General features: G+C 39.7%; 1 protein-coding gene across 1 annotated transcript in view; it reads left to right on the top strand.

Moving 5' to 3' along the window:
* The first annotated feature begins 7,717 nt into the window (after window positions 1–7,717).
* cd226 (CD226 molecule) overlaps window positions 7,718–21,093 on the top strand; it is a 37,245-nt gene continuing 23,869 nt past the window's right edge. The window contains exons 1-2 of the mRNA XM_052024025.1: window positions 7,718–8,033; window positions 18,946–19,278. Coding sequence (XP_051879985.1) covers window positions 7,976–8,033; window positions 18,946–19,278 — 391 coding nt within the window. The 5' untranslated portion in view covers window positions 7,718–7,975. The remainder of the gene's footprint in view (window positions 8,034–18,945; window positions 19,279–21,093) is intronic.

Below are 21,093 nucleotides of genomic sequence, written 5' to 3'. Positions count from 1 at the left end.
TGTTGTAATCACGTGTCTCAGGTATTCTAGCACAGCCCCATTTCAGCCAGTCAGCTCTCCACTGACTGAATTAGGTGCAGAGGTGGTTTAGATCCTCCTATGTGTCCTTTTCTTATCTTCCCCTGCAGGAAGCTCTTCAGTCACCCCAATGTCCATGCTGACCCAACTGCCCAAATCTGCAAGTCGCACCTGCCACAGTCCCTTGTAAATCACTCAAGTGGCAGTACTGGATATTCTTAGTAGTATATGGATAGGCTTCTGTGCAATTTCAGGTGTTTATGTGCAACAATATAAAAAGCATCTGGCATTCCCTGTTCACCATTTCATTCCTCCTTTGCTCTCATGTTGCTATTCCAGCAAGTATATTGGAGTGACAGAATTCCGATGGTTCAAGGATGCCCATTATGATTCTGGAGATGGGTCAGTTTGTTTTGCATTGGGAATGCATTCCTGTTTCAGGCAAGGACTCTTGGAACTGGAGGGACATAGGGTGAGTATGGAGAGTAGCTGTGCTCCCCGTATGAATTTGAAAGCTTTCCAATGATGTTGCTTCAGAGCACTGAATTTACTTTTCATCTTCCTTATTGACTCTTGTAAAGATGTGTGTGTGGTCCAGGGTTACTCTGATGTAACCTTTAGGGTCAAGTATTTAAAACAGTACAGCTAGGATTTATTGACAATACACAAATATGAAACTCTGTCTCCTGTGACTTTCATGTAAATGAAAGAGAAAGTATTTTATTTACAGTTATGTTGAAGAAGGATGTTTCTGCTCCGATCAGAAATGGCGAACGGGGATGCCAGATGCTTTCTACGTGGTCACCCAGCCTCATACCCTGACCAGCAACTGATGAATCCATCAGCTGGCAAGTTCATTTTCATATCACTAAAAGGCTTTGACGTAAGATTTTTCAGTAAATATATGTTTGGTGAAATTATTAACAGCATACGAATGAAACAAAGAGTAAAGAATCATTGTCCCTCCTAACATCAAAATACAAATTCATGTTGACATTAACACTTCACTTGAGCAATATGTTCTGATCAGCTTTACCCACACTCCCAGTGTCCTTGTCTCACACACACACACACACACACACACACCCATCCACCTAGTTCACCTTCCCCATCCTCTCCCTCCACTTGGTTCCATCTGTCCATCATCCCTTCCCCATCTGGTTCCACCTATCACCCACCAGCCTCTGTCCCATAACCCCTCCCCCACCTGCTTCCATCTACCCATCTCCCCCTCTCCATCTGGTCCCACCTGTCACCTGCCAAACTCTATCCCAACTCATCCCCTCATACTGCTATATACTGGCAATCTTTCCAGTTCCCTCTCAGTCCTGATGTAGGGTCTCAACCTGAAACATCAACCTACACCTATTGCCTCCACAGATGCAGCTCAACCCACTAAGCCTTTCCAGTAATCTGTTTTTAGTTCCAGATTCCAGTATCTGCAGTCTCTTTTGTCATCTTACCTCGCCTTTCCCTATGCATCCTTAAACATTTATCCATCCTTCACCTATCCAGCCTAATCTTGAAGCTGGCCTAATTTGTGCCTTGACCACCAACACTGGAAGTGAATTCCACAGTCACACAACTCCAGATAACAATGTTTCTCCTGCACTCCCTTCTAAATTTCTTACATAAAGACTGTGATGCTGTGATCAGCTGTACAGTAAGATTATCCACCATTTATCATACCTACAGCTGTCCACAAACTTTCTATGTGCTTTTCAGAAGCAATTACAACTAAAAGAGAATTCACAGGAGATTTGTGGCTTGTTTTTTCAACCGGTCAGCTTGAAGTTTTCTCACTGAGGCATATAGAGACAAAGCCGTATACATGTACAATGAGAGGTGAACTCATTGAAATGTACAAAATTCTTACAGGCTTTGACAGGGCAGATGCAGAGTTGACATTTCCCTTGACTGGTGGTGTCTAGATGTAGGGGTCACAGTCCCAAAATAAAGGGTTGCCCATTCAGGACAGAGATGAGAAGAAATTTCTTTACCCAACGATAGTAATTCCTTGGAATTCTCTAACCAAGGTGTCTGAAATGCTGAGTTTACTCAAGACAGAGATCCGTAGATTTTGAGATATGAAAGGAATAACATAAGGGATTAGTGCAAAAATGTAGCAAGAAGATTGAAAAAAAGATCCTATTGATTGGTGGAGTTGGCATGAGGAGCTGAATGACCTACTCCTGCTCCTATTTCTTGTATTTTATGTTCAAACCATAACGTATAAATTAGAAATGTTTCATTCCATGCATGAAATGAAATATACTGAGGGAAAGGCAAATGTGCTTGAGAGAGAGAGTACATTCTTGAAGGAGACAGAATTATACCCCTTGGTTTTATATCATAAACTTGTTCTCCCTGCTAACGTGTTATGTTGAAACGTGCATCTGCACAGGCTGATGTCCAATTTTCTCTTAACCGCAGTCAATACCAGTAGCCTTAACCCCAAATCCCAGCCAATAACCTTTGATCAACTGCCCCTTATTCTCAAGCTTCCAGTTACTGGAAACAGTCTTGGTTTCTCCACCCTGCCGAGTCTTTCAATGTTTTAAATTATAATTTAAATATTGGCTTACCCTCTGTGTGTACTTCTAATAGAAAAAAAACAATCTTTCAAGGCTCTGTATTCCTTATCATGAGGTACCACCCTGATAAATCTCTCATTGTTTCTTTAAAGCCTGAGAATTTTCCCCATAGTGCAGAACGGAACAGAAAAATGAATGTTCAATTCGTGCTAACAAAGATTGTCTAGTGTAGTATATTAAACAGGTAAATGTATCAATTTTGGAAGGATTAGATTTGTCTAGGGTATGGCTAACATACCCACAACCACATTGTGAAGCCATGTCACATTTTCAAGTACAGTCATTCCTCACTGGACACAATTCTTTTCGCTTCCTATTCCAGTGGTAATGTCAGAGGAGTAATTACTTAGCTGAACTAAACTTCCAAACTTCTGCTGTTGCCCTTTGTGAGAAAATGAAGGAAAAGTATATCTCTTCAATTGATAGATACTGGAACTGTATTGTCGTCCTGTTCCAAACACGTCAGCTGGTCCTGCTGCTATCAGTATCCTCAAGTGTTTAGAAGTCAAATCAGTGGAATGCAAAATTCATTGGAAGCTGGCTCCTGGAAGTTAAGTTGTAATTTGTTTTGCATCTAGCCATCAACAACATATTCAAAAGAAATAGAAACTACAAACAAAGTGTTTCACAGTCTCAGCACCTAAAAGCACATCAGAGCTGGTGTGTGTTCTTTATCAAATATAGACATTGGTTTAATGTCAGAAATAATGTGAAAAATGTCCTGGGCATTTGAAATAACAAAGAAAGGGAGAGATGAAGATCAAGTTGTATATTGAATCAACGTTATGTGAGATGTTAAGGGGAGGTGTTGAACCAAAGGTAAATATTTCTCTTTCAGGGAAAACTGGTGTGAGTAAACTTGTAGAGGAGCAAGTATCTGCTTTCTCAATTAAGGAGTGGTGGGTGATATGAGAAATCTCATAGGAAAAAAAGCCTGAGAGAGAAAGAGTTAACCATAACAAGTTTTAATTATTTGTGTTTTAATTACACTCATGCCTTGAAGAAATGATGAAGGACATTCAATGAAAGGCGTTAGCTAATGATCTGTGCATCAGATAATAATACTGGATGGGTATTTTATATTGCAGAGTTTCTCACTAGGAGTGCTAGGATTTAGCTACAAAATATTGCTAAAGCAGATGTTGGTCCAGTCACAGTTTTTAGCTGATGTCACATTTCTGAGAAACATTTAAGGACACTGGATAATTTCCCCCAGAACACAACCACTTGTGTCAATTACATACACAACAACTGAAAAAGCAAGCAAACACTGACCATTAACTTCAAAAGAAGACTGGCTATCAAACTATCAAACATATAGAGCAATAGGTCTTTCAGTGTAATTATTAGTTTTTATATATCAAGCGCATGTGAAGCCTCTGACGTGTCTAAACTATTAATTAGATTGAGAATGCGGTGCGGAGAGGGGGACCAGCTGCATAACAAACAGGAAGATATCAAGTTTTAGTTCATCTAACACAAGGAAACATAATTGTACATATACCTGAAGGGTGATATGAATATTCATCTTCAAGATTTAATGGGTTGGAAATTTGTCCTCAGATAGGTTGAACTTATAATTCTGGTTCCACTGACTCTTCATTTTGTGCTGATTCCAGCATTTTGGAATCCATTATAACCATGTATAATATATTTTTGTCAGCAATTAAGCAAGGGAATCCAGCTCAGTTTTATTGATTTGTCATTTGGAAGCAATTAATTTTCTTTATATTTTAAAACATTGCCTGCAGTAGCAGATAACATCCTATCACTGGAAAACAATGAAGACAAAGCAAGCTAGATTTGGTTAAAAAGGATCATGATGTATGATTGACTTTTGCTCTTTCAGTGCAATGTAGGCAGAGATCATCCTGTTGGCAATGACTGGATGGTTCACCAGAAGCCAATAAGTGGTAACTACCTGCTAGAGTTACGGTGCCTTCCTTAAAGGAACCTGCACCTCTTAAAGGAGAGGTACATTATGGCTGGAGAGGATGCTGGCAGAAATATGATAACCGACATAGACGAAGTGGGCCACACGGTCTGCTTCCATGCTAAGTTCCTCAAAAAAATCTGACCTGGGAAAATGTGAAGAATGGCATGACATGGGAGAGCCTGGGGATCTGAGGTTTTAGGAAATGGTGCTGAAGGTAAAGGAGGTTGAAAAGAGGAGGAAAAAATTGCAGGAGGTCCTCCAAAAGATCAGAAGACAGTAGCTGCAGATAGCCATAAAAGTTAGTGATGGGAATCAAGCCCCCAAGACCTGGATATAATCAAGATTCATAGAGACATACAGCACAAAAACAGGCCCTTCACCCCACTCTGTCCATGCCAACCATCAAGTTCCATCTATGCAAATCCTATTTACCAACACTTGGTTCATGAAGAGGTAGCATGGGTGTGATGGTGCAGGGATAAGGGTTCTGAGCAGGATTCCATTTCCGCTGAGGTGTGGGTGTGATGCTTGCAGCAGTGCTCAGTATGTGAACACAGTGGAACATATGAAGGTCAGGCAAGAGTTCTTATTGAAGTAGATTATTGGTAGGTGAGTAATGGGGATGCGGTGAATTGAGTAATCCCCAAGCTATTGATGTTAAGTAACAGGATGCAGCATTTGAAGATAAACTCACTGACTTTAAGGTTCAGCACTTGGTTCACTATGCCTTGGTGATTCAATTGCTCATCTCACCATTTATCGATATGTGAGAGGCTCTGCCTCCATTCAGGCAGTGTGCTCCAAACTCCAGCCTCTGGGTGAAAAAAATTCTTCCTTGTATCACCTCTAAATCTCTTACTCCTTACCTTAAACCTATGCCCTTTGATTAATAAACACCTCTACTATGGCAAAAGATGACTAATGTCTACGCTATCTATACCATTCATAGTTTCATCACCTCTTTCTGGTTGCCCTTCAGCCTTTTCTGCTACTAGGAAAACAAACCCAGCCTAAGCCATCTCTCCTTGTAACTGAAATGCTCTAGCCCAAGCAACATCCTGGTAAATCACCATTGGTAAAGTTGTTTTATAACATCCCTGCTCTTATATTCTGTGCACCAACTAATGAATGCTAGCATCTTGAATGTCTCTTAACCACCCTATGTACCTAAGATGCCACCTTCAGGGATCTTTGGACTTGTACATCAAGGTCCCTCTCATCCTTAATATTTTTTGGGGCATCCTTAATACTTCTTGGGGCCCATTCATTGTGCATATCCCACCCTTATTTGACCTCCCAAAATATAGCATTTTGCACTTAACAGGATTAAATTCAATCTGCCATTGCTCTGCCCAATTCACCAGTTGATCAGTATCTTTCTATAGCCTGAGACTATCCTCCTCACTTTTCACGAAACCAATGATTGTTGTGTGGATCTGGTGCATCCAGTTCAGTAACATTACAGGAGTGGTTAAAGTCAGTGAGTTTATCTTCAAATGCTGCGTCCTGTTACTTAACATCAATAGCTTGGGGATTACTCAATTCACCGCATCCCCATTACTCACCTACCAATAATCTACTTCAATAAGAACTCTTGCCTGACCTTCATATGTTCCACTGTGTTCACATACTGAGCACTGCTGCAAGCATCACACCCACACCTCAGCGGAAATGGAATCCTGCTCAGAACCCTTATCCCTGCACCATCACACCCATTCTACCTCTTCATTTTTTCAGCAGCTTGTCCTCCTCAGTCTGCTCTCTGCTTATACCCCGGTCAGGCTATATTACAAGCAGAATGATATTTAAGGTACCCATGTCTGTGAGCAATAGGTTCATGCAAAAACCTGTTCAACTGAAAGCTTTTCAGCCACTCCAATTCTCTTAAGCTCCTGCACATTGAACCACCTCTAGAAATGAAAAAGTACTTGTGGAACTTTAATAACAGCAAGGAAAAATCAACTGGCAACTAAAGCCATAAGTCCCTTCACTTCTGTTGGGTGTTATTTTTTCCTTCACAGATGGTGTCATCTACATGGTGTGTAATGTGACATATACCAGAGATGAACATGTGCTCCATGAAGCGGTTTTGTACATGTGAAAGTGCATGTAACAGCCACAAGACAGATCCAATTAATTTACTTTAAGGAAAAGGCCAGTAACACGTTGAAGGTTTGAACCAAATCTAATTAAAAGCAGCATCATCACAGTCAAAGGTGAAAACATTAACTGTGGAATTGGGCAAATTTCTCATAAAGGCTGTTGGTGCATTTCTTTATGTCCCCAAGTTTTTAATTTTAATGTAATTTAAGATTTTCAATATTTCTCTCTCTCCCCACCTTACCAAATTCAACCTACAATTGAAAATAATAAAACACTGCCGATGCTAGAAATCTGAAATAAAAACAGAAAATGCTGGAAACATTCAGCAGGTCAGAAGAGAGAAACATCTAAATCAAAGATATTAGCTCTCAATCTCTTTCCATCGATCCTCCCTGACTTGCTAACTTTTTCCAACATTTTTGTTTTAACCTGGAATTCTTCTCTCGCTCCTCCTTCCCCACAACCAGTTCAATAACCTTACACTCCATCCCTATTCTAGCTGGACCTCTTCTTTCACCCCCTATCCCAATGCCATGTACCATTCTTCACCATTATTCAAACCAGACAGGCTTCTTCCCATTTCTGTCCAGCTGAAATAAAAAGAAATGCTCAAAGTTCTCAATAAGTCAGGTAGCATCTGTGAAGATTCAGCTCAATGACTTCATCAGATGTTCTGGTGAAAAATTATCTGGAGATGCTGCATGAACTACTGAGTATTCCAGCATTTTTTGTTTGATATTTCCAACATCTAGTTGGTTTCTGCCCAATTCAAGTGACTTCTCTTCATTCCCCTCTTATCCCTTCTTGCCCCCTCTTCCTCACCATTAAAAAATCATTTGTTCCTTCTCTTTACTCATTTTCCTTAACCACTGCTTCTAATTTATTCCTTCTACCAATGAATCAGTTCTTGCTCCTCCTAATCGACATTGCACATATCATCCCTCCTCCCCCACTGAGACAATTTACTTCCTCTGTCTCGCCACAGAACATTGCACCACATTTAGTCAGAAAGGGTTTAAATAATACAGAAAACTTTATCTGCAAAAATAACCAGGATGGGCGAAGTTGCATACCTTTGCTTGTAGTATGAATTAGATGAACGCCAATAATTTCTCTTTGCTGACAGTCAGTAAAGACTGTGGTGTTTGTCAAAGGGTGACATTTGAGTGGATTTGCAACCAATCTGATTGCAGAAGTCTCTAAACAAGTAGTTAACAGAGACAGAAACAGACCGGAAGCTGATCCAAGCATTTAATGAACCTCTCCATTATATGCATTGCTGTCTGTTTGGAACTAGTATTTGTCCTTTTTCACATCACCACCAATGTCACGGTTAGCACATTACCTCCTTCTCTCTACTGGGTTGATTCAACTGCAGAAGGGTAAGTACAAACCAACTTCAATATCTAAATGTGTTTTTTGTCATTCTCATTCAGTGCATATTGTATGAGCTGTAGGCCTAGCTCTGCATGTGAATAAGTTGTGCTGAATGTTCGTCTTGTGAACAATTAGTGGATTATTTTGAGATTTTTTCTTTTCACCAGAATAAAAGTAGCCTGATTACAAAGTAAATACTAAACTCTTCACCCACATCCATTTGGATGGATAAGTAAAAAAAGAAGTATTTCTTCCTGTAATTTTACATTGTTACAAAATTGAGAATGCTGTAAAAGTTCGTGTAAATGTCACTCATCATGTTTAGATACCTAATGTTATTATAACAATTAGATTTTTTAAATTTAAATTGATATAAACTTTAAGGAGAATAGTTGAGCATAATTAAAAATTCAATTTAACTTTAAAATTAGCAGGTTCTCCAAGGACTCATTAATCATGTTTGAAAATTATCTGATTAAAAACTGATTCTTTTTATCAAATATGGATTTATATTTACTGGTGTTAATGAGTGACAATTAGAATTTTGCTCCACGTGTATTTTACAGAATATCTAAATATGCATCTAGCTGCAACTTTTAAACATTTTTTCCTACAACAAAAATTTCCTGGTGTTATTGTTGATGTGATGTTCTGTGATGGAGAAGTTTTCATTGAACAGAAATGGATCATGACACCCCTTCAAAAATATTTTGTGTTCGTGGTAAGAAAATCACTCTCGTTGTTGTATTTAATTAACCTTGCCTCATATTAAACATTGAGGGAACCACATAAGGTGAGATTCTAGCGATCAGTCCAAGATTATCCCACCAGTTATATTTAAAACAGATGTTTATGTCATTATAAAAATCACGTAGGTTGGCAATCAGCAGTTCGAGGTCTTCGGAAAAAGTGCTGTTGAAGTCATTAATGTTCCGTTTGTGCACCCCGCTCCTATTACTCACATTGACTTGTCTCTTCCCCACAGGGGAAACAAAGTGCACATCACTTCTAATCACTGACTTCTCACAAGAATTCTTTTTGGTTAACAGATTATGAGTACAGTTGAGACACCGAATGAGATTTCTCTGTAGTGCCTGAACCCCTGATTACCATTATATCACTGATGGTGTCAAGTTCCACACAAAGGAGTTGATTTGTAACATTGTGTGAGCATAAGTGACTAGCCACAGCATATGTCAAAAAAGTTCCAACAGCAGACTCGAGCACTTTTTAATCATCATGAGATCTCTGTAGTGTGAGATTATTCCTTGGTGGCAATACCACATTTCTTGATCTAATGTACTCAGCAGTGGAATGATTGAGCTGTGTTGTAATTAACACTCCCAGTTCCATACCAACACACACTTGAAATCACTTCACATTGGTCCAAAAGTTTTAATATAATGACAGCCTGATGTAGATATAATGTCTAGGTGTAATTTAAAACTCTTAAGATAATTCTGCATTGGCTGTATTAACATAAAAAATACATCTTCTTAAGGGGTTGAGGACAATTTTCTTCCACTCCATTTCTGAGATGGCTGATGGGGTCAATATGAAACTTGTAGACTCTTCCTAGGCCGGGGCAGGAGGTAGACGGTAGTGCATTCCTTCTACCACTTACAGTGAGCATTTAAGTCAAAGTCAAAGTTGAGTTTATTATCATATGCACAAGTACATGTGTGCACAGGTGCAATAAAAAACTTCCTTGCAGCAGCATCACAGGCACATAGCACCGTATAAGCAGCATTCACAAGAAAAACATAAATTAAATAAATTATACACAATTTTACAAGAAAGATCACAACAAGAACAAAATAAAATAAAGTCCATTTTAGTGCAAAGTGGTCATAGTGTTGCTAAACTGTAGTGATTAGGGTTTTGCTGGTATTTTCTTTTCTTGAATCATAACTTTCTCGGATGGCAGTGACCTTTGATGATAGATGTTGCCTCTTGAGGTAGCAGCTCCTGTAGATACTACTGATGGTGGGGAGGGATGTGCCCATGATGTATTGGGCAGAGTCCACTATTCTCTAAACCTTCTTACGTTCCGGTGCATTCAAATTCAAACTATGTGGTCCTGATGAGGAGACTCAAGATTCTTATTGTCATCCCAAACATTTCTTCTCTGTTTTGAGTAGTGAAGGATTCCCATGAATCAGTGGAGATGGTACATTTTTTTCAAAGAGGCTTTGAGAACAGCCTTGAATCATTTCCTCTGTTCTTCTGAGAATCACTTGCCAGTGACAGAGTTCATAACAAAGTTTCTGTTTTGCAAGTCTAAAATCAGGCATGTAAGTGGCATGGATTACCCATTAGATCTAACTGAACGTATTTAGACCCTTGAGTCTGGAATGTTAGCTTTGGAGAAGATGCTGATGTCCGTTTGCTTATCTTGCCAGTTGATCTGGAGGATTTTGGAGCACCACCAATGGTTGCACCTCTCAAGTGCTTTGAGGTGCCTGCTGAATGTAGTCCAAGCCTTGGAAGGATGTTGGAGTGCTGCTTCATAGACCATGAGTTTTGTCCTGGGATTGAGGTCTCGATCTACAAACACTCTTGTCCTCCAATGGCCAAAGGCTGTAAAGGCACACTGAACTTGATGTTAGATTTCATCATTGATGCCTGCCTTCGCTGAGAGCTGGCTCCCAAGATATGGGAAGTGATCCACATATTTCAATGGGTGTTCATGAACTTTTATTGTCATGGGGTGTTGTTGAACAATGGGAAAAGATTGATAGAGGCTTTTCTTTTGCAGCAAAGATAAGTAGTTAAATTAATTTGGAACTAAACATTTCAGAAATACACACTATTTACCACAGGAGTAAAACTTACCACAAGACTTTGTATGAGGAAAGATCATTTGAACACCAAGAAAATCCTTACATAGACCATTGCTTCTATAGGTTTTCCAAAATTCCAGAGATAATCAAGCAAACCCCACAATCTCTAATATAAAGACAGAAAACGCTGGAAATATTTAGCTGATTAGGCAGTATCTGTGGAAAAATCAATAGAGTTAATGTTTTAGGTAAAAGATCCTCTATCAGAATAACCAATGTCTAACTCGCACTACTTCTGCAGATGTCATAACTGCTCTTCCTGCTTCAAACTTCATTAATTTATATTAAATGATGTTTTTATGGGAGGTGGGTGTTACTGCCAATACCAACATGAATTTTCCCATCCCTAGTTTCTTCTTAGAAGACAATGGTGAGCTACGTTCTTGAACTGCTGCAATACTTCTAGTGAAGACAATCACTAGCAGGGAAGTCCAGGATTTGATCACCTCAATGATGTTTGAAACCATTGAGCCAGAAAGATTAGTACTTTCTCACTCTCGTTCTTCCCCAAGTGAAATGAAAACTGAGGTGAACCAAGATTAACCAAGACAGTGATCCTTCAACTAGACCGATCAGGAATAGACATGTTTTAACTGTGATTGACCACTTTTGGGGTTGAAAATTTTCAATGGCATTACCATTGCAACAATCTTCTTGCAATGCCCATTCGCACCAGCTTTTAGATCCATCAGCATAGTATGTGTCTTGGAAGGAACCTAAAGATGGGTATCTCTGTGTGTCAACTGCCTTTGTCCTTCTTGGTGGTAAAGGTTGAGGGTTTAAGAGGTGTTTTTAGAATAGTCCAGGTAAATAAGTGCCTGTAAGATCCAACCTAATTTTACTAGAGCCTTGATGGTGGGGATATTGTAGGTAGCACATCTTGTGGATAAGTTGGTAGTGATGGAGGGAATGAGTGTTTATGATAATAGATGTGGTGCTGATGAAGCTGGCTGCTTTGTTCTGGATATCATAAAGCAAAACAAGGCAGATGCTGAAAATCTGAAATACAAATCTAAAATGCTGGAAGTACTCAGCAGGTCAGGCAGCAAATGTGAAGGGAGAATCAGAATTAATGCTTTGGATTGATGACTTTTCACCAGATCTAGGAAAAACGGGCTTCCAGTGCAGTTATTTGACTTGTACAGTTGAATTTCTTGCTGATGGGCACCCCAAGAAGATTGTAAGTGAGGGAGTTTACAATGGTAGTGCCATTGAAAATTTGCAAGCCCAAAAGTGGCCAATCACAATTAAAACATGTCTATAAGGATAATCTATTCCTGACTGTTTTTGTTAAAAGATCACCATCTTGGTTAATCTTGGTCCACCTCGTTTTATATTTCATTTGGAGGAAAAAGAAGAGTGAAAAAATATATATCTTTCTGGCTCAATGGTTTCAAACATAATTAAGGTGACCAGATCAAATTCAATTCATTTATTTTTCATATTTAGTTTGACAAATTCAATTTCACAAAAGGTTTCTTTTGAGCTTTATTAATTATTACCATTTCTTTGTCAAATACAAAAAATGTGCAGCCAAAAAATCTTATTTTTGACAAAAAAAATCATTCAGCAGGATTCACAGGTGCTTTGCAGAGAGAAGGTGCTTGGTTAATGTCATTTACATCGAATTTTCCAAATCAGTCAAATACACCATGTGCACATCCAATGCGAGAAAAGCTGAGAAATAAAGCTGGAAGTTGCGCATTGGATTTTCTGATTGAAAATGCTGAACTTCAAGCTTTACTTGGCCGGACCAGGGCAATAGATTGTAGGATTTCAAGTGCAAGTCGATCCAATGGAAAATAAGTTTCTGCCACCTTTTGTACCAGTTTAAAGAATATGGTCCTGTAGGTCTTCTCTGCCTGAGAATCTGACTATGCCCACAAAGGGAATTAATCTCCATGGTCAGTTTTGGTTGACTCTTTTACAAGTTTTATGAAGATCTTAAAACAAAGCTGAATTTTGCTACGAGCAATGGCATTAAAATGCATAATTTAAAAGCTTCTCCTTGTTTTAATTTGCTAGGCAAACTAAATGCCATGTATTCGTAAACTAGTAAATGATTCTGATAGAATCTTAATGCCACTTTTAGTTATTTGTAGTTGAAGTATTCACAGATGGTTGACTGCGCATGCTGCAATAAGCTGAGCTACAGCTACATTGGTATGGCTACATCAAGCTCTAAAGCAACATGGAATATTTTTAATGCTGATTTTTCAAAAGAAAACATACTTTAAAGAAACTGGCTGTTTGCAATGGTTTGTAGATTGTTTTGCCCACTAGATTCATTTCAGATTTATGTGCAATTTACAGAAAGTCCGTTGATCTTCTCCAAAGCAGAAACTCTCACCGCGAATATTCTTTGCACACCATAAAGATCAATGCAGCATGCCGACAATAAAATGACAGGACCTGTACAGAGTTTTGTGGAGGGAGTTAAAATTCTAAAATTAGTGTGTGGTAAAGATACAAACTAATTGCACAAATGGTTATTGAATAAAAGCTGATGCTCGCACAAAGCTTGTGATTTTGGTACTTATGTTTGATGTACCTTTGGCAGAGCCCAGTGGGGATGCAGCTGTGTGTGTGTGTGTAGGCGTTACATGCTGGACAGAAAGCAAAAGAATGCACTAGGTAGAAAAAGTGGAGACCGTACAAATACATTCTGCATTTAAACAAGTTGATTGGTAGTCAATTTTCTCCTTGTTTACGGCATAGGATATGCATGAAAATTCATTGCCATGTCACTTGCGTGTCTTCGACAATGAAAAGAAACATATAATTCCTCCTGTTCTTTGTCATTTCTAAAAATCTTTGCCAAGCTTATGTTGTTGAAGTGCCCCTATAGCTACTTCCCTTCAACCATTCGGTTCTTGAACCAACTGGCAAAACCTTAATCACTACAATTTAGCAACACTGTGATCACTTTACACTAAAATGGACTTTGTTTTTGTTTGTTCTAATTGTGTTCTTTCTTGTAAATTATACACAATTTTTATGTTTAATTTATGTTTTTCTTGTGAATGCTACTTATCTGATGCTATGTGCCTGTGATGTTGCTGCAAGTGTTTCATTGCACCTGTACGTGTACTTGTGCGTATTACAATAAACTCAACTTTGACTTTATAACTTTATTTGCATACTATTCAAATGTAATTGCCTCTTTTGTGTATAATGATATATTGTGAATTGTACGTGACAATGTGATAGAACCTGTTGAGCTTTACAAAAGTTCCCCACTTTGCACAAATTGCCTTTTTCTTTCAATATGTCACTACAATCACCAGATTGGACCTTGGAACATCTTGAGGTCTATACATATAAGTTATTTCTTCTTTCTTCAGCCCGCTTTGCCTACTGCAGTCTTTCGATATGTTTGAACAGGCATGCAGTACCAAGACTTACTAGGGCCATTCCCAATTCTTCCATTCTACACAGCTCATCTACCACAGACCTCACACACCTACTGCTGCCAGGTCACCAGCTGAAGATACCAATAGGATCCGAGGTTCTATCTCACAGAGGAGGAAAAGGATTCAAAGGATGAGGTGTTCTGGCTATCTTCAAGTATGGGAACATATAGGCCTGCATTGGAAAAGATTGGAGGCTACGGCACTGCTACTGTTGAGGCTTTATAAGGCATTGGTCAGACCGCATTTGAAATATTGGGAGCAATTTTGGGACCTGTATCTAAGGAAATGTGCTGGCCCTGGAGAGCGTCCAGAGGAGGTTCACAAGAATGATCCTGGGAATGAAAGACTTAACGTATGAGGAGCGTTTGATGTCTCTGGGCCTGTACTCGATGGAGTTCAGAAGGATGAGGGGGGATCTCATTGAAACTTACTGAATACTGAAAGGCCTGGATAGAGTGGACGTGGAGAGGATGTTTCCATTAGTAGGAGAGTCTAGAATCCAAGGACATGGCCTCAGAATAAAGGGATGTCCCTTTAGAACTGAGATGAGTTCAGCCAGAGGGTGGTGAATCTATGGAATTCGTTGCCACAGAGGGCTGTGGAAGCCAAGTCACTGGGTATATTTAAGGCAGAGATTGACTGGTTCTTGATTGGTAAAGGGGTTAAGGGTTAAGGGGAGAATGATGTTGAGAAATTTATACCCTCTAGTTTTAGACTCCCCTACCCTGGGGAAAAAGACTATGACCATTCACCTTATCCAAGCCCCCCATGACTTTACATACCTCTATATGGTCGTCCCTCATCCTCATGCACTCCAGGGAATAAAGCCCCAGCCTATCCAGTCTCCGCTTATAACTCTAGCCCTCCAGTAGCATCCTAGTGTATCCTTTCATCACCCTTTTCAGCTTAATGACATCCTTCGTCTCACACAGCAAACAGAACTGCATAGAAAGTGTTGGTGATACTCAGCAGGACAGGCAGTGCGCCGTGCAGAGAGAAGCAGACATTATGTTTCAGGTCAATGACCCTCCATCAGAACAGGACAAGCAGGTGGAATTGATTGGAGAACACCTCAGACTCTCAGTTCTATTTTGATCAGGAGGTTTACGGTGAAAGCCGACAATTCATCTTGCATTGCTCACATTTCCACTCCTGTACGGGTGAAGATGCCCAGTGCTGCTGCTGCTCCCATAATCTTGAAATAAAATACTGCAGCTGCTGGTTATAACAAGAAAAAATGCTGGAGATTCCCAGCAGTGTAAATATGCAAAAGATAAGAGTGGGGGTGAGTAAGCAGGAGCACAGCTTCACACCCGTCTCCCTATATTATGACCATAAAATAAGCACCTATCTAATGCACCCCTCCAAATGCAGACAGATTTAGATCCCTGTGTACATCTCTGCTCAGTATCTACTGTATGGGCAAAGAGAGACGGAGACAGACCGTTGGCCTTTCACTAACACATGGTACTACAGATGTGGCTGATTGGAAGGCAGCTCAGATGGTGGTAAGCTGGCTGCGGGGTTCATGGCCTGCTGGCTACCTGTGGTCGCTGGGAGTTGCCTAGTCCTAGCACGACAGAGGGTATTTGTCTAACAACTGAAGATCTGTTTCCCATTGTGCTGCTTGCTGGCATGTTTTGTCCCTGCTTGAGCTTGTGTTCAGTTGCTGTGCTCTCTTTCCCTCTCAGGGGCTAGAGTTGCATGCAGTTTACATGACGTTTTATAAGATAGGAAAATAGCTGTTTTACAAATTTCTCCAGATAAGAGTACAATGCAGAGGGCATGGCCGTGCATCTCAGGTGCCACATCATCACTGCCGAATGGAGGAACTCAGCTCCAGTTTCCAGCATCTGCAGTCTCTTGTGTTTCTATCCTCATTGCTGAATTTGTTTTGTGCTTTTTATGGAAACTATCTTTGAAGTGCCGTAAATGTAACATGCTGAATAGGATTAGTTTGACTAGCAGTAGTAGTTAAATATTGCTTCCTGAAAATGCTTACAGAAATATTTTTGATATTGTTTTGTACGTAGACATTTTGCTTCACTTCACTTCAACCTATGCATAGGAAAGCCCATTTGGATACTAGATATGATATTGATAATTCCAAATCTCACAAAAGATGGCCAAGTTGTTCAAAAACATAATTTGAATGGCTGTCTTGGCCTAAAGCTGGGGAGCATAAAACAAAGGGGAAAAAAACCTAAAGTAGGGAAGGGATCCTGCCTGGTAATCACATCATAATGATCGTCACAAGACCAAGTCCCAATTAAACCTGCGCACAAGTCCTCTGATTAAAGCATGAATGTTAGTTCAAGACTTCTGGGAGAATAAAGATGCAATTGTTACCATAAAAGCAGGGCACCAGCTGGTGAAATATTCAACAGTTAAAAGGCTGGTAGAAAACATCATCAAAAACACAGAATTCCTCCAGATCAATACAAGATGAATACTCGACCTGGGATTTATCCAATCAGGTCAATCCAGAGTGTCAGAGGACCAGAAGATCAATTAATGGTTAATCACATTCTCATCTACATTTCCATGGAAACATGAAGTGGCAGTTATCAGCATTAGGAAAAAGCAATACCTCAGTTGCAGGATTAACTATTTCATTCCCATTATCTTGGTATAGCTGAAGAGAATTCGATCCATTGTCATTTTCAACTGCTCCTTAGACTTTCCCCTCCTTCTCCTTCTCCTGACCACACTATCTTAGACCACCACATGCAGGGTACTTGGTCAGGGCTCACTAGAGGCGTGAGTGACCGACTCTCGAGAAGGAAACTGACTTCACACCTCATACTTTATTGTGATGGAAAAATATATCTTCAATGCTGTGTGGGGCAAGATATTTTACAGAGAGAGTGGTAGGTGCCTGGAATGGGCTGCCAGGGTAGTGGTGGAAGCAGATATAATAGTGGTGTTTAAGAGACTTTTAGATAGGCACATGAATATGCGGGGAATGGAGGCATCTGGATCATGTGCAGACAAAAGAGATTTTGGCATTATGTTCAGCACAGACATCGTGGATCGAAGGATGTCTTCTGGTGCTGTATTGCTCTAGGTTCTATGTTAGCAGCAGGAGAGGTCCAAATTCTCAAGTAGTCTGCTAAGAGGAGGTGCCTGGGAAAAGAGAGAAATCGCCCATTTCCAGATTAATATGAACATTGAAATTACCCATATAAATTCAGCAGGTTTCTTTTCAGGCATCAGCAAGTTGTTTTTGACCCTTTTCACAGTGAATACAATATTGTGAACTGTACACAGCTGCTTAAAGTGGTGGATGTAAGGGTCTTAATGGAGTTACTTTTTTCTTTGCTTTCTTCTGTCTCTAACTGAGCAGCACAAGTAGTTTGGACCTTGACTGGAGAAACTGAAAAGCTCTAACTTGAACAAAAAAACTACCTGCATGTAAAATACTTAAATAACTAATGAGCTTAATCAAGTGATGTTTGGAGTAAATTCAAATCTTTTCTGTGGAAATGCTATTTCAGTGAACAAATGCTCATGGAACAGAGTCCCCAGGAAGACAATGGAAGCAGTTTGTACTGATTCTTACAAATGCAAATCAGATCAGTTTCTTTCAGAAAACATTTTGCACTGTACGAAGATTTAAGCTCACCATGTGGTAACCTAAGGAATGTATGGGCTCATTGGATCACAAAGTTCACCACCTTTTGACAACTTTTGATTTGATGAAGACTAATTGATAAAAATTATCAATTGTATAAGGTTGTTGAAAGATGAACTAGATGTACCTTTGTCGATATAGTTGATAAATGGTAATTTAGTAATTAGTTTATTATTGTCACATTAACACATTAAACGAAAGCTTTGTTTGCATGCCATCCAAACAGATCATTCCAAACATAAGTACATCGAGGTAGTATAAAAGGAAAAACAATAATAGAATGCAGAATATTGTGTTACAGTTACAGAGAAAGTGCAGGACAATTAAGGTGCAAGGGCCGTGATGAGGTAGATTGTGAGGTCAAAAGTTCACCTTTATCGTATAAGAGGTCCATTCAAGAGACTTATAAGAGCGGGACAGAAGCTGCCCTTGACCCTGGTGGTCCATGTGCTCAAGCTTTTGTACCTTCTGCCCGATGGAAGGGGGGGGGGGGGGGGTGGCGAAGAGAAAATGACCGTTGTGGGAGATGTCTTTTATTATGTTGGCTGCTTTACTTAGGCAGCAGGAAATATAAACAAAGTTAATGGAGGGGAGGCTGGTTTTCATGATAGACTGGGCTATGTTCACAGCTCTCTGCAATTTGTTACAGTCTTGGGTAGAGCAGTTACCAAGCTGTGATGCATCCACATAGGATGCTTTTTTGGTGCATCTGCAAAGATTGGAGAGGGTCATTGGGGACATACCGAATTTCCTTAGCCTTCCAAGGAAGTAGAGGCACTGGTGTGTTTCCTTGGCCATAGCATCTATGTGGCTGGACCAGGTGAAGTTATTGTTGATAGTTCCAGCATTTTCAATGTTTATAATTTCCCATGAGCCTTCCATTTGGAACCAAGTAGAAAATAATAACTCTAAATCTGGCTCCTGATGTATATGAGGCAGTAATGCTCAGTAATGGCATTGTGAAGCATGTATTACACTGAACATTGCAGTTTCCCTGTAGTAAACTTCTAATTTCTTGATATTTCAGGTGTGAATTGCAAAGAGCACCAGAATATTGACTCTGCAATTAAACTTCAGGATGTAATCAAGCTGAGATGTGCATATCCTCAGACAACCAAGTTGACCCAGCTGTCCTGGGAGAAGTATGTAAATGGTGTGAAACAAAAAATTGCTGTATATCATCCTCAGCTTGGAGAGAACATATTTCCTGCATATTACAGCAGTGTTAAATTTTTGTCACCAATTGTCAATGGAGATATTATATTGAATGCATCAGCAGCAGATGAGGGCATTTATCAATGTTCCATTAATACTTTTCCTGCTGGGACGTTGCTGAAAAAAATTGAAATCATGAACCCAGGTAAGATACCAACGCTTCAACCTATAGAATCAGTTTTTCTATGGTGAGGGTGGTGGTGACTGAGTGGTGAGCTATTTGATTCTTTGTGCTTTGTTAAAGCAATCAAAAACTAACTTCACCTCCCATTTTTCCACCTATATCACCGTATCTTCAACTACTTGGTTTATTCTGTTCTCTCCCCCAAAAGTCTCAGTTGTCACTTCTCAATCATTAATTTTGGTAAATTATTCCTTACTCTTAAAAACTTAATAATTTCAGGGATATATTTCTTAATCCTTCTCCTTTTTCTTATCAATTTTAAATTGATGGCCCTGTGTTACTGACTCAAAGCTGGAGGGAATGGCCTTTCTCTCCACGTTTTACCAATACCCTCTATAACGTAAAAAGCCTCCATTAAATTTCATCTTGGGTCTCCTGGATCCAGTGGAATTGGTTCCAATTCCTTCAGGCTTTTTTTTCCCCACAAGTTTCCCTTTTATCCTCCCTGGGTACAATTATCCTCCGGAAGAATCCACACTGGGTGCATGAAATGGCTTTGTGAATGATTTGCAATGAAGTGAAACATTACATTTGTAGGAACTGGGGGAATGGAATTTAATTCCATTTGTGGCTGATGCCCACTATTGCCATTAATGCATTCTCATTTATTTCTTTCTCTGTTACTGTGATTCAGACATCATCAATCAGTTCCTTTTAAGCATGCTGAAATATAGAAGTGAGTTGTCATCAGATACATTAAGATAGAGCACAAGGGAAAGTAAAGGCACATAAAATGTAATTATGGAGAAGTAATAACTAATCTACTCATAAAAATAATCTTATGGCAGTGAGTATTTTCTGCTCCTGTAGTGATACAGTATCCTTGCCACAGGGTAATGGCTGTGGTGTTTGATTATTGATTTACCATTGTACATAGAATTAACATTGTGGTGGAACTGACTAATGACAGAAAGCTTTGGTCGGCTAAGGATGCAAATATCAGAGCAACAATGCTCTGATTACTGCAGCAACAATGGGCGCATCGACCATGTCTCCTTCACTGGACCCTGGTTACGTGAGAGCCAACGAGGACCACAACAAACCACATGAACTCTGAAGGTGAAAAACATCAAAGCACATAGGTTTTAAAGGTGCATCGTACCACCATTTGCCATTCCAAACAGCCTGCTGTTATAGTTGCAATAAAACAGGACATGTAGCAGAAGTTTGCAAGAGCAGAAAGAAAATATGGCAATCTACAGTCTGCGTATGCCTCACAGACTGGGAAACAAATTTGCAAACCAAAGCCCAAGAGGTACCTTAAATAATAGCAATGAATAAAGACATGGAGGAATGCATGCCGATTGGTGTTCATGTGAGAAGACAAAGAAATTTAAAGTTACCATTAAGAGGTACTACAGCAGAATAATCAGTAATTGTGTGAGAGACCTACAGGCACTACTTTATCCAAGCATTGCTAGGAGCATTGTCCTACTGTGCACGTATTTTGGATGACTATAGGGAACACCAGGAACAACGAGGTGTACGGCTGCTCAAAATGACAAGGCAGTGGAGCTGTAGCAGACTATATCTGGAAACCAACGATATTGGGAAGGGACTGGATTAGAGTACTTGGACTAAGCAAAATTTGTTTGAGCTCCATGACTGGTGAAGTGGAAAATGCGTAGAAGCAATCAGGCAGGTCTCCTTTTACTCCAGAATCATTTGCTTGGCTTTTGATTTGGTACACTGAAGTGAAGGAGGGACAGATGCCTGACCTCTGGGAAAAGGGATAACAGACAGTGAACCAATGGTACAAGTTGAGATGAAAAGTGC

The sequence above is a fragment of the Pristis pectinata genome, chromosome 9, assembly GCF_009764475.1.
Source record: "Pristis pectinata isolate sPriPec2 chromosome 9, sPriPec2.1.pri, whole genome shotgun sequence".
NCBI classification, from domain to species: Eukaryota; Metazoa; Chordata; class Chondrichthyes; order Rhinopristiformes; family Pristidae; genus Pristis; species Pristis pectinata.
Note: the sequence above shows the minus strand (reverse complement) of the source record. Positions and strands in the feature narration are given on the sequence as shown.